Source organism: Tyto alba, unplaced genomic scaffold (genome assembly GCF_018691265.1).
Source record: "Tyto alba isolate M040663 unplaced genomic scaffold, T.alba_DEE_v4.0 Super-Scaffold_27, whole genome shotgun sequence".
Classification (NCBI taxonomy): Eukaryota; Metazoa; Chordata; class Aves; order Strigiformes; family Tytonidae; genus Tyto; species Tyto alba.
Window position 1 is genome coordinate 21922063 of NW_024881301.1, and position 21581 is coordinate 21943643.

At 41.3% G+C, this 21581-nt stretch overlaps 1 protein-coding gene across 7 annotated transcripts in view; it reads left to right on the forward strand.

Moving 5' to 3' along the window:
* Window positions 1–21581, forward strand: part of CARMIL1 (capping protein regulator and myosin 1 linker 1) — a 197712-nt gene that overhangs the window by 62372 nt on the left and 113759 nt on the right. For all 7 annotated transcript variants that reach the window (XM_042798035.1, XM_042798028.1, XM_042798031.1 and 4 more), the window contains exon 3: window positions 19700–19750. In XM_042798035.1, coding sequence (XP_042653969.1) covers window positions 19700–19750 — 51 coding nt within the window. The remainder of the gene's footprint in view (window positions 1–19699; window positions 19751–21581) is intronic.

Here is a 21581-nt window from a genome sequence, read left to right on the forward strand (position 1 = left end):
AGTAAGAAAATGCCCTATTCATTCGGCTGGGAGGTTTGCTTACCTTTCATTGTGCCATTCAGTTACCTATTAAGGTGTTACCCTGTGACTGTGCTGTAATAAGGACAGTCTGTTGGAAAAGCGGCTAGCAAAACAATAGCCTGAAATAAAATACTTTATGGAGGCATCTCAAGGGTGGTTAATAGACAATTCCCGAGCTTTAAGCTGTTAAAAGTCTGCTCTGAGCTCCAGCCAGGTTACAAAACATGTTTTGTCTGGCAGTAGTATGGATCAGTGAGCCAAAGGGTTATGAACAGTTAGAAAAATCCTGTATGACAGAGTTTTGGAAAAGCTGTTGAGAGCATATGAAGGAGTAGGGTTTCTCCTGGGTTTCCAGATTAGGTAAGTGGGGTTTGTGGTATTTATTTGTTGTTTAAAACCCATATTTCTCTTGTTTGTTCTACTGATAAGATTCAATAGTGGTTGGACAAGGCTGCTTAGCCACTTGGTTTAGTGTGGCCACAGCCTTCTAGGAGGGAGAAGACTTGGGGTACAGGGTGGGGGGGGAGCTGTGGGCGCCAAGGGCTGGGACCGGGCCTGGGCGGGAGCCGGCAAGGACCCAGCGATACGCTTGGGAGCTCAGAGGGGTGCACTGGCAAGGGCTGGAGCACAACCCAAACGTGCAGACTTCAGACAGTGACAAAGTGGCCACCTTTGCTGTTTTTATTAAAGTCGTAAGTGGTGCTTTGTGAACATATAAAGATCCCGGAGTATGGTGTGTATTAAAATGTCTAGTTTTAGGGTGTAATTTATTAGAGTATTTTTTTGAAGATGAGAGTCAGTTGTTTTTTTGGATGTCTTTGATTTATTTATAACCTTGAAAGGGAAAATTCTTTTATGAAATTAAACTTTATGACTGGATACAGTTCTAGGACAGATGCTGTATGTTGTCATGTTGCTCTCGTTGAAAAGCAAACATAAATATAGCTACAGCAGTGTTAAATGCTGTGATTAACCTAAGATACTCTATTACATACTGTTTAAGATTTTATGCAGCCAAGCATGTTATCTTCCACTGAAGGAACATTTGTTACATTTTTATTTTAGTAAACTGCAAGGGGTTGCTAAGTGTACATGAAAAATAGATTGCTACCTACAGTATTGTGAAAAATATTGTAATAAAATCTTGATAATGTGTTCTGCTCCTTTAGTACCAAAGGAGTCCTGTGGAAAAATGTCCATGTACCCTTTTTGCCTATTTTCTCCCTTCACTGTATACCTGTATGCATGTATCTTTATGAGGGAAAAAAGAAAAACCTGAACAATATCTTTATTTAGTTTTCCTCTATTTAATTGCTGGTTACTTTAGAAATAAGGAGACTATCAGGTTCATGTTTTTCCCATTCTATTTCACCAGCTGAGTAGCTAATCCGTACTTCTCTTTGTATTAGATAGAGGGTTTTTTAATCTTTAAGTAGACACAATCTTTTACTTTAAGTAGACACAATGTTTTATTCCATGGTGCTGTGGATGTTACCACGTAGGTGACCTCTGCTATTTAATATGCAAGCAAAACAAAGTTTTTGTGAACACAGTTAAGCATAAGTTTCTCTTAATGACTGTGGTTTATGGTTTGTGTTTTTTTTTAAAAAAACAATATGAACCTCTTAGGAAACTGCCTTAAGTGTGAATGTACTTACCTTGGCTGATGTGATAGCTAAATGAAAGCTGAAAGGGCTCTTTGGAAACCACTTGTGTATCTGGATGACAGGATTTGCCAGAATTACAGCAAATTTGACCAAAACAACATGCTTTATATGTGTTAGGGCATATGAATGAAGAATGCTACCAGGTTAATTTGCCCAAACTGGGCGCTGATTTTACTGTCAATTTATTTCTTTGCTTCAATCTTCTTGAGTTTGCTTTTTAATTCTGTGAATTAGCATCAGTACACATGGGAGGACATTTTCTTTGGATCCCACATTAAATTATTCTGAACTGTGTAGAAGCCTTGACAGTGAGAGGAGTTGAATATCACGTCTCCTTGTCTGTCCCGTTAATGGGCTTTTCACTGTGTATTTTTGCACCTATCTGAAGCAGTGATATTAGTCTTCCAATTACTGCTCAAGCTCTTTGACTGTGCCAGTGAGCCGTTATGCAACATGTCTGAGTTGCTTCCTTTTTCCCAAGAGTGAGCAAGGACCGACAGGACAAGTATTCGCTTCTACATGCAAGTGAACTCTTGAACTGAAATTCAGAGCTCAGGCTACGGATCCTCTGAACAGGTCACTGATAAATGAGGACGAGCAGCTGCTAGCTAATGAAGTATGGATGCTCATGCTAGCACAGGTTCGGGAGAGCTGGATTTCGGTCTGGTGCTTCTGAAATGTTGAGAGCAAATTCTTGTAGCATTTTCATCTTTCATCCATTGTAGGAAGCAATTACTTTATTTATTTAAGGTTAATCAGTCCAAGTGGCACTGATTGTTCTAGTGTAACGGTTAAACAAATACATGAACCCTCATGTGTGGGCTTGTTACTGTGCTGCTTGGTGCCCCAGTGATCAGTCCTACCAGCTTCCAGTGTCTGTTTCTCCTTCAGGGACCCCACACCGTGCCTCTGCTGCTGCCCTTTGAATGTGGAGCAGCTTTGCCAGGTTTATTAGCAGAAGCATCTCCAAATGAGATGTCTGTGTCTGGTAGGATGCTTGGGGGTGAACTGCCAGGGTGTAATTATCAGAGCCGAGGGTTGCCAGGGCTCGGTCCATATACCTAAATCACAGAATGATGAGAAGTCATCCAGCTGTGGTACATCACTGAAATGTTTAGATGCTTAATTACATTGCCTTCTCCCTCTTCTGCTCTTTCCTACAGTTATAATACCCACCTTATGTCTGGTTCTTTCTAAAGAAAAGTTAGGCTAGGGTTCTTTTCTCTCTTTGGGGGTTTGCCTTGTTGACAAAAAGGAGGAGGGTGGCAATTAAAATCATGGAACTTGTCCAGCTCTGAGGGAGGGCCCTCCTTCAGATATGAGACGGCCGTCAAGCTCTGCTGGCGTCAGCTATGCCAATTTTAGGAAGTTTCAATTTCTGTTCGCCACCTGCCCCTTTGGCAGAGGTTGCCGCTCCCCCGGCTGGGTTAGTGGTGTGGACATGGCCATGCACGCCTACGCGGGGTGCTGGAGAACTGATTTCGGTGTGCGTGCACGTGTGAGCTTCCCCGCGTGGATGAGCGGCCTCAGCAGCTGTGTGGCATCGCAAGTGCTGTGCCGGGTGCCGGAATCGGGGGGAGAGCGGGCTCAGCCTCCCTGGGATAGCCCCGTGGGGAGGCTGGATTAGCTGTAGTACACAGCTGCATCCTAAGGCTGCGTTCTGGCACGTGCATGGAGGCTTTGCACTTCTAATTGATTTCCCTCACTTTCCTGCTTCATGTAAGTGTGATCTAGAACATGGAGTGCTGAGGCTGATGCAGTGCTCCTTGCGCTACAAGCAGCTTTATGTATTATTACAGGGTATGAATTTAGTTCCCCTTTTTTTTTAAATTAGGAGATTTTTCGTCTTGGGTCGAGTGATTTAGTTTTCCTGCTGCTTGTCAGTGGTTTAGTGGGTGTAATCGATCTTGAAAGAGAGCAGTTCATACGCATAAACAAAGAAGAAAGAGGAGGTGGATCCTGCTTCTAGTGCTGGTGGATCACTTTCAAATATTTCTGCATGACTATATGGTTAGAAAAAAAGACACCATGTATTTGTGTGACTGTTGTAAAGCTTGCTTTTTCTTAGTATCCAAAATTGTGTGTAGCTATTGCACACCACCCCCTTCACTCCCCCACCCCAATCTGCTTAACTTAACTAGGGTAAGACTTTTTTTTTTTTTTTTTGGATGTTATATAGATTTGCTGACTATTTTGATAACAAAATTGACTTCTGAAGCTATACCAGAAATTTACCAGTTCTGTGGACTGGTGAGATAGCATTAACTGTCATTTTTATTTTTAAATTTTTCCTTGTTTTTTAAAAGTAGCTTTTAAGTTTTATCCTTTCCTTCATAGTTTTCAGAGCGTCTCATTTATTCGTAGTTCCAAAAGATTTCTCTCTTCTCCAATAATTAGCAAATTAAACACAAAGGAAAACATTATGGTTTTGTTGTTTCCTTAAAATTGTTGATTACCTTGTATTTGTAGTCTCTCTACATTTATGTATTACGATGAAACAGAAAAATAATCCTTGAATTAATGCTCCATTACAAAAGCAGTACTAAGTTAAGCATATAAATCAGAGCATTGCAAGGGATGTTATTTTGCACCAATAATCTGGAATAGAACAGCACCATCTTGTTTAAAGGAATTGTGGTTCTGCAGCCGTCTATACATTTGCTGCTGAAAAGGGGTGTGTTTAGGACATCAACAGAGTGGATTTAGAGAATCAAAACATGTTCCATGGTAAAAGTCACCTGGGAAGAAACATTATCATACAGTTTTATGTTGTCACTGTTTTTTATTCATTACACACACACATATCCCTGGCTGAGATGTTCTTTTGCATTGTTTGTTGGTTTCAGAAGCTTCCTGGCTTTTCTGTAAGAATTATTTAGTGTCCCAGATCTGCCAGTTATGAGCTTCTCAAGCTGTGGGCACAGGATCAGAGGCAGCGGGAACCTCCAGGCAGAAACCTGGTGCAAATAGCGCTAAGGCAGCTGCAGACAAAAGGGCAGGCTGTGCATTTGATAACGTAAGCATTGAGTGCACTGGGATTGAAATGTAGGCATATGAAAGGTGACAAATTTAGCCCAGGGTGAACTTGCCTTTGGGAGAGAGCTCAGTCCCTAGTAAGTGTCAGGTGTTCACGGCTTTAAAATCAGGACAGCCTGACTTGGCACAGATTAACCCTTTTGTGAACCCTTATCCTCAGTCTCTGCAAACCCTATACATTTGGGTTTCTCTGGTCACGTTGCCCATTTCTGCTTGGGGAAAAAAAACCAACTGGGTGAAATGTTGAAGGTATGGTGCAGTCGTCCCAGATTTCTAGGCGTATGGTGGTTGAGATGAAAGCATCGCTCTGAAGAGGATGTTGGACATCTGGAGATCGTGGCCACAGCTACTCTAGGTATATGTGAACTCGGTAGCCAGAGTGAAACAGGGCTTGCATGAGTTGCATGTCAGGAAGCGTAGCATGTTGGCGTACCAAGCATGAGCAGAGCAGCTATCATTGATAGGCAGTAGAGCAGCCCAGGCTTTCCAGAAGCATTCGACTTGCTGGGTATAAGTGCAACCTTTCTTGTTTCTACATAGAGCAAATCTTCCACAGCCACAATTGAAGAGGCTGGTCAGCCTAATTTTTCTTCTTCAGTATCTGCATGTAGCCAACGAGTAACAACTTCAGACAGTATAAATAAAAATCCCTACTGATGAAAGCTTGTGTAGGATGTTGTAGTCTTTGGCCTGGTAATGCAGCCTTCCGGAAGCAAAAACATGGCAAAGACTGGAAACTGAGTGAGGAAGAAAAATTAATGTATTAGTTCTTGAAACTGGATTACCTTGACATTTGTCACTTCTGTAGTGGTTTTTCTTTGCATTAAAACCTCTTTCCAGTTTGATTGCAGGGGAGTATCCATTTGATGTTCCCCTCCCTAGGAATGATGACCAGATTATGAGAGCCGAGGCTTGGTCCTGTCTGGTTGTGTCTTACATCACATCTTCATTTGGTGACCTCACTTTTTCAAGGTTGCTAAAGCTGTTTGTTTATGGTGGCCTTGCCAGGCTGTTGCAGCACTGACCCTGTGAGGGGCTCCTGGAAGTCTGTGGTCCTCAGGCTTTGACCCCTTTGGAGGGAGTGTTATTGAGCTACAAGTGTTTCCAGACAGCTGTAATTCATTCAGCATGTGTTTATACTAACGTGATAGTTATAACCAGGGTCAGATCATAAATTGTGAACCTTGAGGAGGAGGAGAAGGTTGTGTTTTCCTAGCTAATTTACTGGGATTTAGAAACTTCATAGAATTAATTGATTTGTGCCACAAGTGGGTCGGTGATGTACTTTGAAAGCTCTTAAGGATTTTCACATGGCTCCAGGAAAAGTGAAACTGTCCATCCTGCCCCATTGCATATTTTAAAGCAAAATTCTTAAGACTTTTTATTAGTAACCACAACAGACGCTCAGCTTCTGAAACTGCTCTGAGGTGTCAGACTGAGGAGCTGAAGTTACAGGCCCTGTGCAGATGTCGTTGGATGAAGCACTGTGGTCTTTGTCATGCAAAGAGTGGGCGTAAATCTATATTAATATTAATTTAAACCCCTGATATTTGTCATCTTTTCTTGAGAAGGTTATACCTACTTGCTTCTGTTATCTGTATTTTTAAATTAGGGCCTTAATCACATGTCTGTGTATGGTAACAGCTTCTAGGGTGGGAGTGGCCTCATTAAAAATGTACTTTATGATCATGATAATGTCATTATTTGAGGTGAAAAGCCAGTTTTTATTTTTCATTTTAAATGCATTGGGTGGTGAGTGCTCTCGCTTTTTTAGCTTGAGCAAAGTGTAGTGTCTTCTGGAGCTTCTTTACTCAGCCTGAAGTAGATTTAAATAGTATTCCATTGTTTCAGTCTACTCTGAATGCTACTTTAACAAAAATTTATAGCTGATCACAGAAGATCTCTTAATTTCTCATCTAGTTTATGACCAAGGTAGAAGTAGTGGCCCTTTCAGAATTGGTGGGAGCTCTGCAATGCAACTGAATTTGAAAAGTCAAAATTCCACCACAGACAGGTTAACGTGGATGCTTTCTCACCTTCATTTTCTTGGTGCACTTGCTGTGTGATAAATGCTGGGGTTCAGGGAAGGGAAGGAGGAGACATCTGTGTCCAGTCTGCAAGAAAGTAAAAAAAGGTACGGTAGACAAATTGAGTGATCACAGGACCATGACATAGAAGAACTGGGAGATAAAACAAGGCTGAAGGGGTTGTTTCAGTGTTGCAGTTGTGTTGGAAGGTTTTCAGTTTTGGTGGCTGTGTGTTACTGACATCATTAATACTCTTGTGTGAATAATTAAGTTAATAGTCCAATAATACAAGTGTTTGTGTGTGGGCAGCATTCTAATCTTCGATGTATCTGATGTTCTGTTGGGTATGTTTTTCTGCAAACCTGCTAGCAAGACCGTGATCATTTATGGTGTGTTTGGGAGCTTATCCATGTAATTCAAAGACGCTACAGTGATATTTTTAACGTTATAATTTTACTTGTACAAAACTTATGTGTTGATATAAATATCAAAGCTCAACAAACAGAAAAGAAAACATATTTAGAATTTTAATCAACAAAAGATCTTGAGAAGAGATAATGAACAAGAAGTGGGTTGAAAAGTGGTTCCGTACATTGATCAGCCATTTAGTCAGCACAGTTGAATATTTTCCTTTTTGACTTGTGTGGGAAGACTAGCAAAACTGACTGAATTCAGGTGAGTTTATTGAAGCAGTTGGTGGATGGTGTATAACTCCAAGAATAGTTAATCAGTGTTATTGTGAACTTAATTAGGCTCAGGATGATAGTAAGAAGCAACTAGAAGCAAATTTAGCTAAGCTGGTATGTGTATATTAATATCATACTTCATAACTGGCATAATCTTAAAATTACACTTGCAATCCTTATTCTTACAAACTGAATTTAGATGGACTGTTCTTTAACCACACTGAAACTTCACTTGCGAGTTTTACCAAAACTTGCTATTGAAACTATGTATTAAAATCCCACCTGAAGTTAATAAGTAACAAGAAAAGGCAACAGTAGCAACTGTATGGGCTCCACCCCAGAAATTGAACATCTGTACTAGTTTTTTGAAGGATAAGCACTTGTACATTATTGTGAACTACAGTTACCAACATTTGGTTTTGGTTTTGCAGTAAAAAAAACCTCATTCACCAACATTAAGAATCAAAGAAACCACGACTTTAACAAAAAAAATATAGCAGCAATACTTCTTTGAGATGGTTCAAGACAATTTTAGCATGGGTTTTGTCTCACGTTGGCTTTGAAGCTGTGATGATAACGTGTTGGGGTTGAAGTTGTGTTTAAGGGTGACTCTCTAGTAGGCTTGAAGGCCTTTGGGGTTTCGCTTGCTTGGTTTTTTTTTTTTTTAGGAACTGCCTATCTTAAGAACATAATAAAGATACAAATTCTGTGTGTAAACACCCTGTGTCAGAGTTGAAAAGGTAAAGCATTGAAAAGATACAACGTGAAAAATTTTGTCTATGATGTGTTGAATTTCAGCTGAAGGCTTCGCAGCTTTATTAAAATCAGTACATCTCCAGCGGAAGGAAAGTGAGTGGGTTTTCAGCCATGCTGTTGAGTAGGTAGAGAGAATAGGCCCGGGGGTCCTGTGCTTAAAGACATTCTGGCTTCTTAAAGGCTTGTCTGTATTAATTTTTCTTTCTTTTTTTTCATCGCTAGTGGAGCTGTGCTGATGACAAGAGCATGATGATGCTTAGGAAAAGGGAAGCCCGGTAAGGGCATGCTATAAACTGCATCCACACTGCAGTCAGGATACCTTCTGACTTGTCTTATTCAAGGAAGCCTTAAATTTCCTAAAACTAGGATAACTTACAGCACTGTGGAGCTCAGTCTAGCCTGAAAGACCTGCCTGTGGGATGGGGAAGTTGTTAGGCAGTTAGTTCACCTGGACCACCATGTTCCTGTGCCTTTGCTGCTGTTGGTAGCTGGGCCATGCTGGTGCTAAGCTGACCTGGGTTTGTTGCTGTTGTGCATAGGCCTGCAGAAGAGGCTCCTCACTGCTCCATGAGCCCCTGTGCCTCACGTACCCCAGCAAAAAATTCTGGAGGGTGGGTTGGCTTGTCAGCAGAAGAGCTTAAGCAGTTCCTGAGTGGACAGGAGAAAGGCTTGGCTAAGAGGAACCAAAGGCTTGGCTGGCTGGAGCACAAGGCAGAGAGTTGCCTGCAAACCAACATCTAAATAGAGCACAGGCTGGTTTTTGTCAGACTGTACCTCTATAGCAAATACTAAGAGAGTCTGCAAATTGAAGAACATGTAAATCATGGTTCTAGATAAAACGGTAAAGACCAGAAGGATCTAGTTAGCTTTATACTTTTGTAGCTTGCACTGACAACCTGAATCAGTTGTCCAGGTTCACAGTAGTGAGGTAAACTTTTAAAAGCTCTCTTCCTCGCTGAGACTCTTGTGTTCTGAAATGAACAGTGATTAAGCAGCATCAAGCATGTTGCTCAGTGCTTACAAAACCAAAATTCACCCACGAAATTGTTCAAATTGACCTTTGCATCAGAATCTTGTGAAGCCTCTTAGGGGGAAGCAAGCTGAATTTTTTCCAGTTTTTCAGAGGCAAAGGTAGTTTACAAACCACTGGAATCTTCTGTATAGCTGGGAGCTGACTTTACTGAGTGTTGCCTAACAAGTGTAACAGTTCTTGTACTTAACTCCTAAGTTTGAAGAGCAGAATTATTTGTTGGTTTTGCATTCAGTGGGTTGTAATTTCCATTATTTTAGCATATTTTGTGCCATTTTTTTTGATGTTTATTTTCCATTCAGCTGTTAGAAATTGATGTTCTTCTCAGATAAATAGGGATATTTTGTTATTACATGTATTTTGTGAAGTTAATATACAAGAATATTAAGAAATACTACTACTACTAATAAGCTGTACAAATAAAACATAAGCAATTAGTGTAATACATTTAAATAAGAATCCTCACAAAACCAGAAAGTATTAAAATAGCTCTTAGATTGGACAGAAGCATATTAATTTTTAACAGTGAACAGCATTAGATAATTGACATTATATATTTTTTTTTTAAATCAACACAAAGAATAATAACCCTCCATCAATGGTTACTTAGTGGTTTTTGTCCAGGGTATGCAGCTTGTACTTCTTAGGCAGACAAGACAGCATGCGTGTTGGGAGTGGGATGAAACTGCAAGTATTTTTTTTTTTTGCAGTATGTGGAGGCAAAATTGCTTTTCTGGAATGTGGCAATTCCTGAATTTCTATCTAAGGGGAAGCCAGATGCAATCAGCTGTGTCACTGCCTAAGCTGGCCTCGCCTCCAGGTTTGCTGCCTGCAGCTCTCTCTCCTTGTGCTATATACAGAGTGGGAGCAAGGGAGGGGATGGTGAGCTGGGATTTATCATCTGGTGCAGACTTTCTTAAGAAAGTAATCCATCCTGTGTCATACACGCACATGATGGGGGAGGAGGAACATCCTTCACACCTCGGTTATTTGCCTGCCCTGGCTGTAAGAGGAGAGTGCCTGATAGAGAAGATTTTGTGCGTTTTCCTGAGGAGATGCTAGCTGCTAATCAGCTAGCCTGGTGGGTGGGTGGTTGGTACTGGTTAAGCCAACAGGGGATGATGCCTCAGCCATCTTCTGCTCCCACCACTTAAACACTAAAGTATGGGAGCTATGGGAACGCTCCATACCAGAAGGGACCTCCCTTTCACTGCCCATTGCATGCGGGGATGGCAGTGGGCAGAGAAAGGGAGATCCCTTCTAGCCCTACCTTCTTCTGCAGGGATAGGGCAGTAGTTTGTTCTCTTCTTCCCATTTCTGGAAGGTGTTTTAAAGCTCAGAGAGAAAAGATTTCTTTAGCAGAGGGGAAATGTGAAACACTGGAAATAAAATATCTGTAGAAGAGATCATCTTATAAAAAGTAAAACAGTATAACAAAAAAAAATCTGAATTTGGAGTCTGGGAGTATAGTGGTGGCTTTTGAGGATTTCAAATGACCAAGTGGCTGGTTCCAGCACTTAGGCACCATTCCTCTCTTGAAAGATTGATGGTCTTAAGATACCAAAATATAAAAAGATGAAGACTTGCAGCATACCTCAAGTGATTAAAGGTGGAGTGGCTGTCACAGTTGTGTTAGTTCCAGCAGGTACTTTGTATTTTACAGATGATAGAGGTGGAAAAAGGGTTCTGTAGGGAGGAAAAGGAAATCAGAGTGCACCTGAGGACTGCAGTGAGGCTCCTGAAGTGATGGAGAGGGATCAGATCTTGAGTAATGCTCTCTGGACCTAATGGGGAAGAGGGTTTTGTCTTGTACCTGTACCAGTAGTTTCTTTAGGAAAGACCTGCCTGGGAGGTTTTCATAACTCTTCAACCATCAATTTGGTTTTGTATTTCAATTTTTATATGCCATGGAGAGGACAAAAAAGACTTAATTATACAGATTTATTAAGCTGACATCTCTCTCTGGCCCTTAGCATTTAGGGCTGTCCAAGGTCAATGTTACTGAAATTGTCGTTTATGGCAGTGGGTATTGAGGAAAAGTGTTTTACCACACTTGCTTATTTTATTTTAATAATAAGTGGAGCTAAGTGCATTTCACTTTACTAATTCAGTCTTCATTTAATTGGTTGTAACTAAAAGCAAATATGAATGGTTGTAGAAGAATAAAATGCTTGTGTTCTGGATCAAATTTTGTTTCCCCTGGCCCTGAAGTTTTTGTTTTGTTTCCTGGTCTTTAAAATTCTGCATTATGGTTGCATGTGACATAGTAACAAAGAGAGCAGCCCTGTCACCAAGGAACACTGTGAAATTTTTAATCTGGCATTTCTAAGTGATGAAGTTAAAGAAGATAAGAATAAAAGTACTGCAATAGCAAAATCTATTTCCGGCTGCTTCTGCATAGAAACAGTGTCATATACAGTACACCAAAATGCTTCTACTATTATCTGCTGTCTGTAAACTCGGAAAGAGGTTCTGTGTAGGAAGAGGGAAAGTATATGGATATTTCCTACTATTAACACCAAGGATAGGCAGTGGGGGCGGGGATGTTTTTAAAGGGTGCCTGTACCTTCTTTTTGCGATGGGGAGAAGTACTGCGAGAGCGTGAAAAACTGTTGCATGGAAAATGCTGGAGCTCAGGGCCGTTTGAGTTAAAAGTCAACAGAATGTTTTCAACCTATTCCTTAACCGAGTATCAGGGGCTAGAACACTGTAAAAGTCTTGTATGTGGGGAAGGTATCCTGCTGTGGCACTCTGTGACTTGAATCAAGGCAGTGAATCTGAGTAATGGCTGTATATGGGGGAGAGCGAAAGTGAGAAACAGAGGGGTATTAGCACTAATGTGCTAGTGACCTGTTTATGTGTAATGTAGATACAGAGAAAGAAAAATGCCTTTGGGATTATGCACCTCATCGATAAGTTACAAATGCATGTATGTGGTTGAGCCTACACCCCTCCTGCTCCTCTTCTCTGCCCTGGCTGGAGTCAGCCCAGGCTGGGTCCAGTGCAGACTTTGTATGCGTGAAATGCTGCTGCTCTCCATTTCCTATTTTTATGGCTCAGGGCAGGCTTAAATAACACAGTAGCTAGGTCTTCTGGTATTTAGTGCTTTACAGCGCTAGAGGTTTTTGTTGGGAATAGTGCAATGGTGAGAGGAATGGTAAGTAAGTTTTGCAGTCTGCAGGAGGTTGCCTTAGCGCTCTGTGTTGGACATTTCTCACAACTCTATGAAAACCTGTTCAACGACTGACTGGTTGGAAGAACAGGGGAGACCTGTGTGCGTATACAGTGGGTGGCTGCCCCTTTGCAAGCAGCTCTGCGGTTAATGGAAACGATAGGTTATGAGACAAAATTGTTGAGAGCACGAGTGCGGTCTCTGAATAAGGGGAGCCCCAGTCTGCACCACGGGTGACCATATCACAAGCTGCTTCAAGTGACAGGGGCTGGCAGCTGGCTTGCATGTGGTCCTGTTGCTGCCGTCGGTGGTGTCCAGCCAAAGGTGAGCCTGTCTCTGCAACTTCTGAAATCCCACCTGTACTGGAATAGCTGGGTCATTTGCACATTGTAGACAGGGTTGTAGCAAGCGTTTCTGTCTGTCTGTGCTCCAGGTGTGAAGCACAGTTGGATTGGGGAGCCCTTTACAAGCAGTGCACAGGGCTAGGACGCTGCCTAAAGGTGAGAGTGTAGTGTTGTTATAGCTGTTGGAGGAGCTAACAAACAAATTTGGTTTAGGCAGCAGATTTTGTTTTAACTTGCTGATAAACCTCCAAGCTATGTTGTTTCCTCTTATACTCCAGAATTAGGAGCCATTTACTCCAAGCTTCTCATTCAGGCTTTGCCACTTGGTTTTGTCCTTTTGTTTTAGGCAAATCTCTTGGCATGTCCATGCCTCAGTTTTTATAAATTCTAAAATGAGGGTAGTTTTTTTTTTTTTTATTTAGCTGCCTTCCAGGGAGGACTTATTCATTGTTGCCTCTGAAGTAGAAACTGCTCTGCGTATTGGAACAGATATCCAATAGCTAAATAAGCATTTCTGTTAAAAGGGTCTCCTCCAACTTGGACTGAAAGGGAAATTTGAATGAAGCACTCCATTGTGCCATCGTGTGGTGTCCTCTGTCTTGTTCTGTAAATTAATTTGAAAGGTGCTCTGCTTCTCTTTAAACAGAGCAGATTTATTGCCAGCAGCTCTGATATCTGACCCCACTTCTCTGTAAAAACCCTTTTCAGCTAAAAACTGTTCACCATACCATGCTTTGCCATCCAGAAAATGCCCCATCACAGATCAGGCTTGAGTTTTCAATGCAGTAAAAGCCAGTAAGGTGGCAGTAAGGACGAGAGAAAGCCAGTGCTCCACACAGCATGCGGGTGGCGGGGCAGAGGGCAGGCGGGCTCTGTGCCTGGCTCCAGGCAGGGGCCCCTCTTGAGGAACCTGTGGTTGGCTTCAGGGGTGTTGGTAGAGAAACATGCAGCAGAGCAGTCCTTTGTGGGGATGGTCGAGGTCATTACTTGAGCTGCAGGACTTGCCCCCGTCTTGGGCAGGAGAGAATCGTACTGATGCGTATAACAGCTTCCCTTACTGCTGAGGATCTGCTCTGGAGGGTGCTTTGCGTAGGGCTTTGGCTGGCTGCACAGGCACTGGTAACTTAGGCAAGCTTGGGAATGTGTTCAACTTGGCTGAGGTCAGCGCAGGGAGAGAGAAATTCTGTTTTTTGTGTGTGAATGCCAAGAACTGAATGGTACTCACCCTTTCCTGAAGGATCTTCTTCAGTTACAGAAGACTGCTTTAGTGTTGGTGGATAAATGAGTTGGCATTTGGAACAGAAGTGAATAAGGTTTGTCAGTGGTTTTATCATAGATGACATTTTAAAAGTAGCTGACACCAAATGATCAAAGTCAAATTCAACCCTGGACAACTGAGAGGGCTGTGGGTGAGGGTGGTGGTGCTGTGAGCCCTTACATGAACTGGGCTGCTTTGCTGGCATCAGCACCCTGCAGAGCAACCCACCGTATGCCAAGTGATGCCACCATTTCAGAGGCAGCATGCGTGTTCATGTTGTGCCTGAGCTAATTAGCCCTCCAAAAAGACCTCCAGGATGTCAGCTAGCCTCTTTGTGTAGGGAGGCTCAGTGCTTTTAACAGTGCCCGCCTCGCTAGAAACCAGCTTTAATAACTCTAACATCGTGCTGAAAGGGGCCTTTTATCTAATCGAAGTCAAGTTGCTTCAGGATGGAGCATTTACAACATCAGGAATGCAACCCAGGAGATGAACGGTCGATCCTATAGGGACTGAGTGAGACTGGATGCTCTAACATATATTGATTCATCTGTACTTTAACAAAACAAAAACTGTATTAGTGCTGCTGCTTTACCTCGTGTTACTATGTGTACGTTAGATATTGAGTTGGTAATAATAATGGAAAGTTTATGATAGAAATCATAAAGCAACTAGTAAGTGTGGAAACTTAAAATATAAAGATGATCTTTAGGATAATAATGGTAAAGAATAATGACAAAATAGAGATGGTATAACTAAGAGGTATATAAAAAAAGCAACTGTCTTCTGGACTCCAAGGAATGCTCAAAATGATGGATAACTAAATAAGAAAACCTGTCACAGATGCTTTTTTCCTCGAGTAAATTATAATGGAAGAGACTGAAGCAGTTTTGAGGCTGACAAAATGGCAAATGGTGGGGAGGAAAAGAAACTAATGGTGGAAGGAAATGATTAGAGAGTGTATTTTAAGAAATAAAACTGTAACAGTTAATCAAAAAAGTACTAAGATTTTTTTTTTTTTTAAATATCTGTGTAAGCCAGTTTCCAGCAAGAGAAAAACATTTGGTTAATCCATCATTGTTTTGAGATTTCAGCAGAGGGAAGTTTCAAAGCGTCTGTGCTAGTGAGTGGAGCAAGCATCATGCAACTTCCCAGGACCCATGAAGTGCTGAGGTGGTTTCATTTTGGTTTATATTTAATCATGAAGCTGTGTATGCTCACTATGTTTTCCAGAACTCTTTATTCCTGTGCATTTAAAAAAGGGTAGTAGTGATTTTTGAAAAGATTTCTTTCTTTTACTTGTGAATTTGAAATCACTTTAAATATAGATAACATGACTTGTGTTGCTGTGGTCTGTCTGGCAAAATCGATGGAATTAGCACAGAGCTGTGTTGCTCTAATGATCTTCCCAAGACTGACTGCCAGGTAGGGTGGCTGGGTTAACCCAGTGCAGTCCTGTTAATTTAACTTACATTGCTAAAATGGGTAATAAGACTAGGATTTGACAGTAAATCACGAAATGCATCTGAATGTTTATATTTTCCTGATATACTCGCTGAGGATCTGTGTTCAAATTAATTTTATTTACTGAAACGTTATTTATTCTGGTAAACAGAAGATGACCTTGTATGCCATGAGTCTCTGGAGAAATAATTTGCAGGGTATGTTTTTGGTGAATGTTTCCGAATTGATTTCCAAATTTTAACTTGTTTCAGGTACTTTGTGAGCAGTGTAGGGACCGATACGGAATTGATAGTGATAAAAATGTTAAGAAATTGTCAACTTGGGTATCTGTGTGTGAGCAGGAGTCAAGATTCAAATGATAATCCTATTTTGTGCTTGATAAAAGGCAGAGTAGGAAGACAGACTGAATCTACTGTAAATTAATTCTCTTTTATTGTTCCTTCCATGGAGCAGCAGCCAGGTTATGTACCCTGTATAAAATTCACCTGGATGTGCTTGCTGCCTTTACATCAGTCACTTGCAAACCTTCTGGCTTACAGGTGTGTTGAAGTGTGAATCCACTCCTGAGTCTCTTCCTTTACCCTGCATGTGTTTATCTTTTGATGGGATCTTTTAACTTTATTAATGATTGAATACTGTTTGTGACCAAACCAAATTGTTATGGAGAAATGAGGCTGTGACTTGTTGAGCTGAACAAGTGATCATCTTCTTACTGGAAGATGAGGTAGGTTATATCCTGTTCCCAGCTGACATTCCTGATGGGCTGTGGGCAAGGGAGTGCTTTGTTCCGAGTTGTGCCTGGAGTAGGGGTCTGCTTCCACGAGTCTCTTGTTTTCCAAGTGGCTTTGACCATGACACTCTTTCTCCTGTACTCAAGGTTCCCTGGGTGCAAGATATAATGGTGGCAGAATGTTCTCTGTAGGATGCTTAAGAACTGGCAGAGAGTAATTTGTGGCTACTTTTCCTTTTTAGTTTCTCTATAAGAACAAATTAAAAACTCCAGGAAATCTAGAATCTACCTATTCATAAAACCCACCACTTCTGGATACTTCTGAAAGCCCTAGGCAAGTGTGCAATTAAGCACATACTTGTTATTCATGTCAGAGGAATGCACAGAGACCTGGGACTTCCTTCACAAGAATAGCTCTGTGCTTAAAAGGGGACTTTAAAACACCTCCAGTGCTTCTGCTGTTGGCGCCAGCATGGTATTTCGCAAGGGGAGGAATAAAATGGTATGTTGTTTAAGTTGTCCGTAATGTATGTTCTGCTGCCCTTGCAAGTACTAACAACCATGCAGAATCCTATTGACAGAGACGTCGGTGAGCAGGTCTCTTAATAGCTGTTATTTGTTTATACACTGCAGCCTTATCGAGGAGGAGGAGGTCACTAAACAATGTTTGTGTTTCAGTTTATCCAACCAGTCTTAAGTTGATTTGGGCTAGAAGCTACTGTGTGACTAAAAGTGAACAAAAATGATGATATTAAAATGCAGATGTTGTATAAAATTTTTAAAAGATTGAAAAAAAAAAAAAACAACCCAAAACCAAAAAACCAACAAATCGACAATAAACTAAAGATGATCCTGTTAGAGGTCATGATGCATACTCATGGATTTTAGCAGCTAGAATTATGGTAAATGCCAAGCCTCCTCTTGGCCAATTCTGCCACTGTCAAAAAAAAAAAAAAATCTAATCCTACTGTTGTCAAGATGGGACATTTATTTTACAGTAATAGTTGTCCTTGTCTTCAGTTGACTTTATGTAAAAATTAAACTCTTGTTTGTGACAGTCTCAGCTGTGAAAACTGTAGACACCTCAGGCTTTTTTGTATAGACTTATTGTTCAAGAGTAGTTTCTTTACCTGCTGAGGGGCGAGTATCATCTTACAGCAGCCCCCTCCTTTGTATGTAAATGAAGCTTCTTAAGGTAAGTGGGTACTTAAGCTTTGTTGGTTTTAACAAGATCACTTTGGGAGCATTGGTACAACTACCATGCGAATATACACTGACACGTGCTTGGTTGCAACATCCTTTTCTAACACAATTGAGTTACAGCCTTCTGGTTACCTGGCTTGCATTTAGCTTTGTTATTTGGACGGCTCATCTGTGCTGTAGTCATGTTAAAGGGACCCTGTCAATGCTCACAAAGTAGCTTGGACCCATCTATGCAGGCAAAGGTTTCATAACAGGACTGTGACATGATTGTCCCACTGTGGTGGCATATACACAAACACTGATCTCTCTAAAGTTGTAGGCCACTACCTAGGAGGTAAATATGGAAAACAGCTCTTCAAAAGCTGTCTTTTCCCCCAACTGTCTCATTTCTGTACCTGAGATATGGTGACCAGAAACAGATCAGGAGAAGCTGTTGCAGCTGCTTTACCTACTGCTCTGGAGGCATTTTGCTGGTGGTGCTGGTGCAGGGAGGGTGTCTGGTCACCTCTCTCTCTTCAGAGCTGGGCAGCCTGTTTGTGGGTGCAATGATATATGAGAGAGACACTTTTCTTATTGACAGTGAAGCTTTTCTTGTGAGCGCACAGGGCTGTGATCGAGGGGTGTGATCCTCCTCAGAGGTTCCCAAGAGAGTGCTGCACACACCTACTGTGGGTGGCTGCCCTGAGAAGGTGTGGGTGAGGGAGAGGAAAAATCAAAATTTGATTACTGTGAGAGAGCTGCTGTCAGGCTGGGCAAACTGTGGTTGTCCTGTAGCAAAACCCCTTGAGTTGACCCTTCCCATGTTTTTTACGTGCTGGATTGCAGAAGGTGTACTTGTGATAGGCACAGCAGGGTGGAGAGCAGGAGAGACTATTCCTCCCCCATGTGTGAGTGCAAGGGGACAAGGTGGGTCTGTCTGACAGGGCCTGGACATGAAATTGCGGTTGTCCAGTAGCAAAACCCCTTGGGTTGACCCTTCCCATCTTTTTTGTGTGCTGGATTGCAGGAGGTGTACTGGTGATAGGCACAGCTGGGAGGAGAGCAGGAGAGACTATTTCTCCCCCATGTGTGAGTGCAAGGGGACAAGCCGAGCAGCAGCAGTGGTGTGCCAGCCGGAGTAACGGTCCTGAAGCGAAGGGGTGAGCCTTACAGGAGGCAATGGTTGCCATTCCACAACAGTTTGGCTCTACATCCATGATAACCAGAGCACTAGGTCTGATCGCATCCACCCTGAACCAGTCTGCTAATATATGACAGTAGTACAGCATTCCTGCTCTGCGGTTTTAGCGAGGTGTGGTTCAGCTGAGGTACCGAAGCTGAAATCCAGTCTCCAAAGCATTTGAACAGTGTTTGGAGCTGGGTGCTGGGTTGCCTTCTCAGGCTGGTTCTCCCTGTCTGAGCAAAGAACGCGTCTGGTGTCAACCCCCTCACTTGGAGATGGATATGTACCAGGCAGGACTGGGTTCAGGAGGTTCCAACTGCGTGAAAAGCTCTGCACGTGCAGTGGGATTTTGATCCAGATGTTCAAATTAAGTTTATTTCAGTATTTTGTCTGGAAAAAGGTGGAACCAGCAGTAGGTAATTCCACAGGCAGGTAAATCAAAAAGCAATACTCTAGTTTTGCAAAATGAGTCATCCCTTTTGCAAAGCGTATCGCCTGTGAGTGGGATGTGCTACTGGAGTTTGTTTGGAGTGGTACTTTCATATGTCGTTATGTTTTGATTGTCAATAACTTCTGAAATACTTGTTGTTTTGTGTTTTATCCCCAGACTCACTGGTCTCACTTACCTAATTGTTTTTTTCCATTTGCCTTGCTGGAGAAGAAATGCAGGTGCTGTCAATGAGAAATCTTTGCCTTGTTACTCTAGAAATTCACTGAGTGCATCCAAAAGAAAGTGTTTGCTTATGGCATCTCATATTACTAATAATATGTTTATCTTGCATATTTTTGTTATATTTAAGTACATTATATGCTCCTGGTAGGACTTCTTATCCTTGCTTCTTTTTAAAATGTCACTAAGATCGCTATTAGATATTCTTGAAAGATTGATTGAATACATTTCTTCAGTTCGATGCTGTACTATCTAGCATATAGCTCATCAGATTGCTGGAGTCTCTTTACCGTGCTGTTCTGGATCTGAGCCTAGTTTTGTTTCCTTCAGTGTATGACAGCAACGGGAACTGACGGTCACTCTACTAGAGGCTTTCTCCCTCTGGTTTCAGGATTTTCCTGGAAAAGAATCTTTAATAATATTCCTGATAAATATTTCTTACAAATTCTGTTCCTTTTTTTTTTTTCTTTCAACAGGTGTTGGCGTCATGTCGGGCATTTCTTTTAACATCTCGGATTCCCACCAAGGTAAGGCCACTGTGTTTCTATAAATATTCTGTTTTTTTAGATACAAATGTAAGTTTCACAAATTTAGCGTATTGAGGAATGGTATGTTGCATGATGTTGAATTAGAGTGGTGCTTCTGTTAGTGTCTGTCTTATATGAATTGACAAATCCATATATACTGTTTATCTGTCCTGTTTATAGAGATGCAGGTGGGTGAAGAATTATGTTGAAAACACCAACTTGAAGAACTGTGAGATGAGCCTGATGACCTTTGTGGTGGGACAGTTTATGTCCAAACAAGCTGATGGTGTTATTCCCTCTAGCGTTTGTAGTGTCAAATAGGAATACATTTGATTTGGAGACAGAAATTATATTGAGATTTATTAAATTCTGCTGTCTTCTGATGATTTCTGTGATTCATTTTGAAAAACATCTTGCCAACATGCCTTGCCAATGCCAATGAATTATTTTTTCTCTTCCTGTAGCAATTTGTAATGATTGTTGTAGCAGAGAAAGATAATTTCCATGTGAATGAAAATGACTGATGTGGAAGAACATCTCTTGTCCAGCTTGGAAGCAGTGAATGGGAATTTGGCATGTGTTCTATTTTGTTGTGTTTTACACATGCATATGTGTGTGTATAAGTATGTGAGTATGTGTGTGTGTGTATATTTATGCTGTATAGAAAAACCAGGATCAATAAATGGAATGATTGATAACAGGTTTTCAGTTATAGTCACTGATAAATATTGACTGTCCCTTACCTATAATTTGAAGATGCTGACTGACAGGTAGGATGGCTAGTTTGAATTTCTGCTGATACTTATTTCCCTCAGTTGATCACCCTGTCCCTGCAGCACATGTATCTTTGGTTAGTTGTCTGGCTTTTGGATCACTGCAGTTTGCAGCCTGTTTTTAAGACAGGGTTTGATGCCTGGTTGCATGGAAGTGTAGGGCCAGTTGATGAACAGCCATCGGTGCAGTGGCAGTATGATGGACAGGTAGTGGTGGTGATCTTGTTAAATAATAGCAAAGCCATTATAATTCATCAAAAAGCTCTTGAAGGCTAGGGCTTGGTGCACTAAGGAACAGCTGTATGTCTAATTTAGCATTACAGACACTTTTCAAAACTCCTCTTATTAAATGGATTTACTTAATTGAAAAACTTGCTTCTGTTTTCATGGAAATCTAGAATACGTATGCTGTACTAACTAAATTGTTGCTTTAGTGATAACAAATGGAAGAAAGGTGATAAGAAGAAACTCCATCTGCTCATGGTTATTCATGTCAGAATTAAACTTCGTATGTCTGAACAACTATTAGGATGGCTGAAAATGCATTTCTTTTCTCGCAGGATTAGTGAAACTTACTGAATTTTCTAAAGTCTGTACTATTTTCAAAAGCTGATCGGAAGCATTCTGAGCCCAAGAACTTCCATATAACTGGCACACAGTTATTGCTAGCAAGAGACAGCTGAGAACATGCAGCAAAGACAGTTATTTCCTCCAGGGACCTCTCACAAACTTGAGTATGCTGAGAGGTGGCCAGTTCTGAGTGATTGTTATTACTACAGCTGATTCCAAGCTTCATTTTTCCTTAAACAATACTGTTGAGGTGTATCTACTAAACAAGAATCAAAAGGAATAAAGATTGATTAACTATAATAACTCACACAATTATCCTTAGAGCAAGGATATAACAGTGGCCACCTCCTAACTTTACACTCAGGTCCAATTAATTCATTTCCATTAATCTAGATGGATTGATAGAAGAGGAAGTACAGTACTTGAAGCCTATTAATTCTTGCTACAGTCTATATAAAATGTAGTTGCAACATTAGTAAATGTTGCAT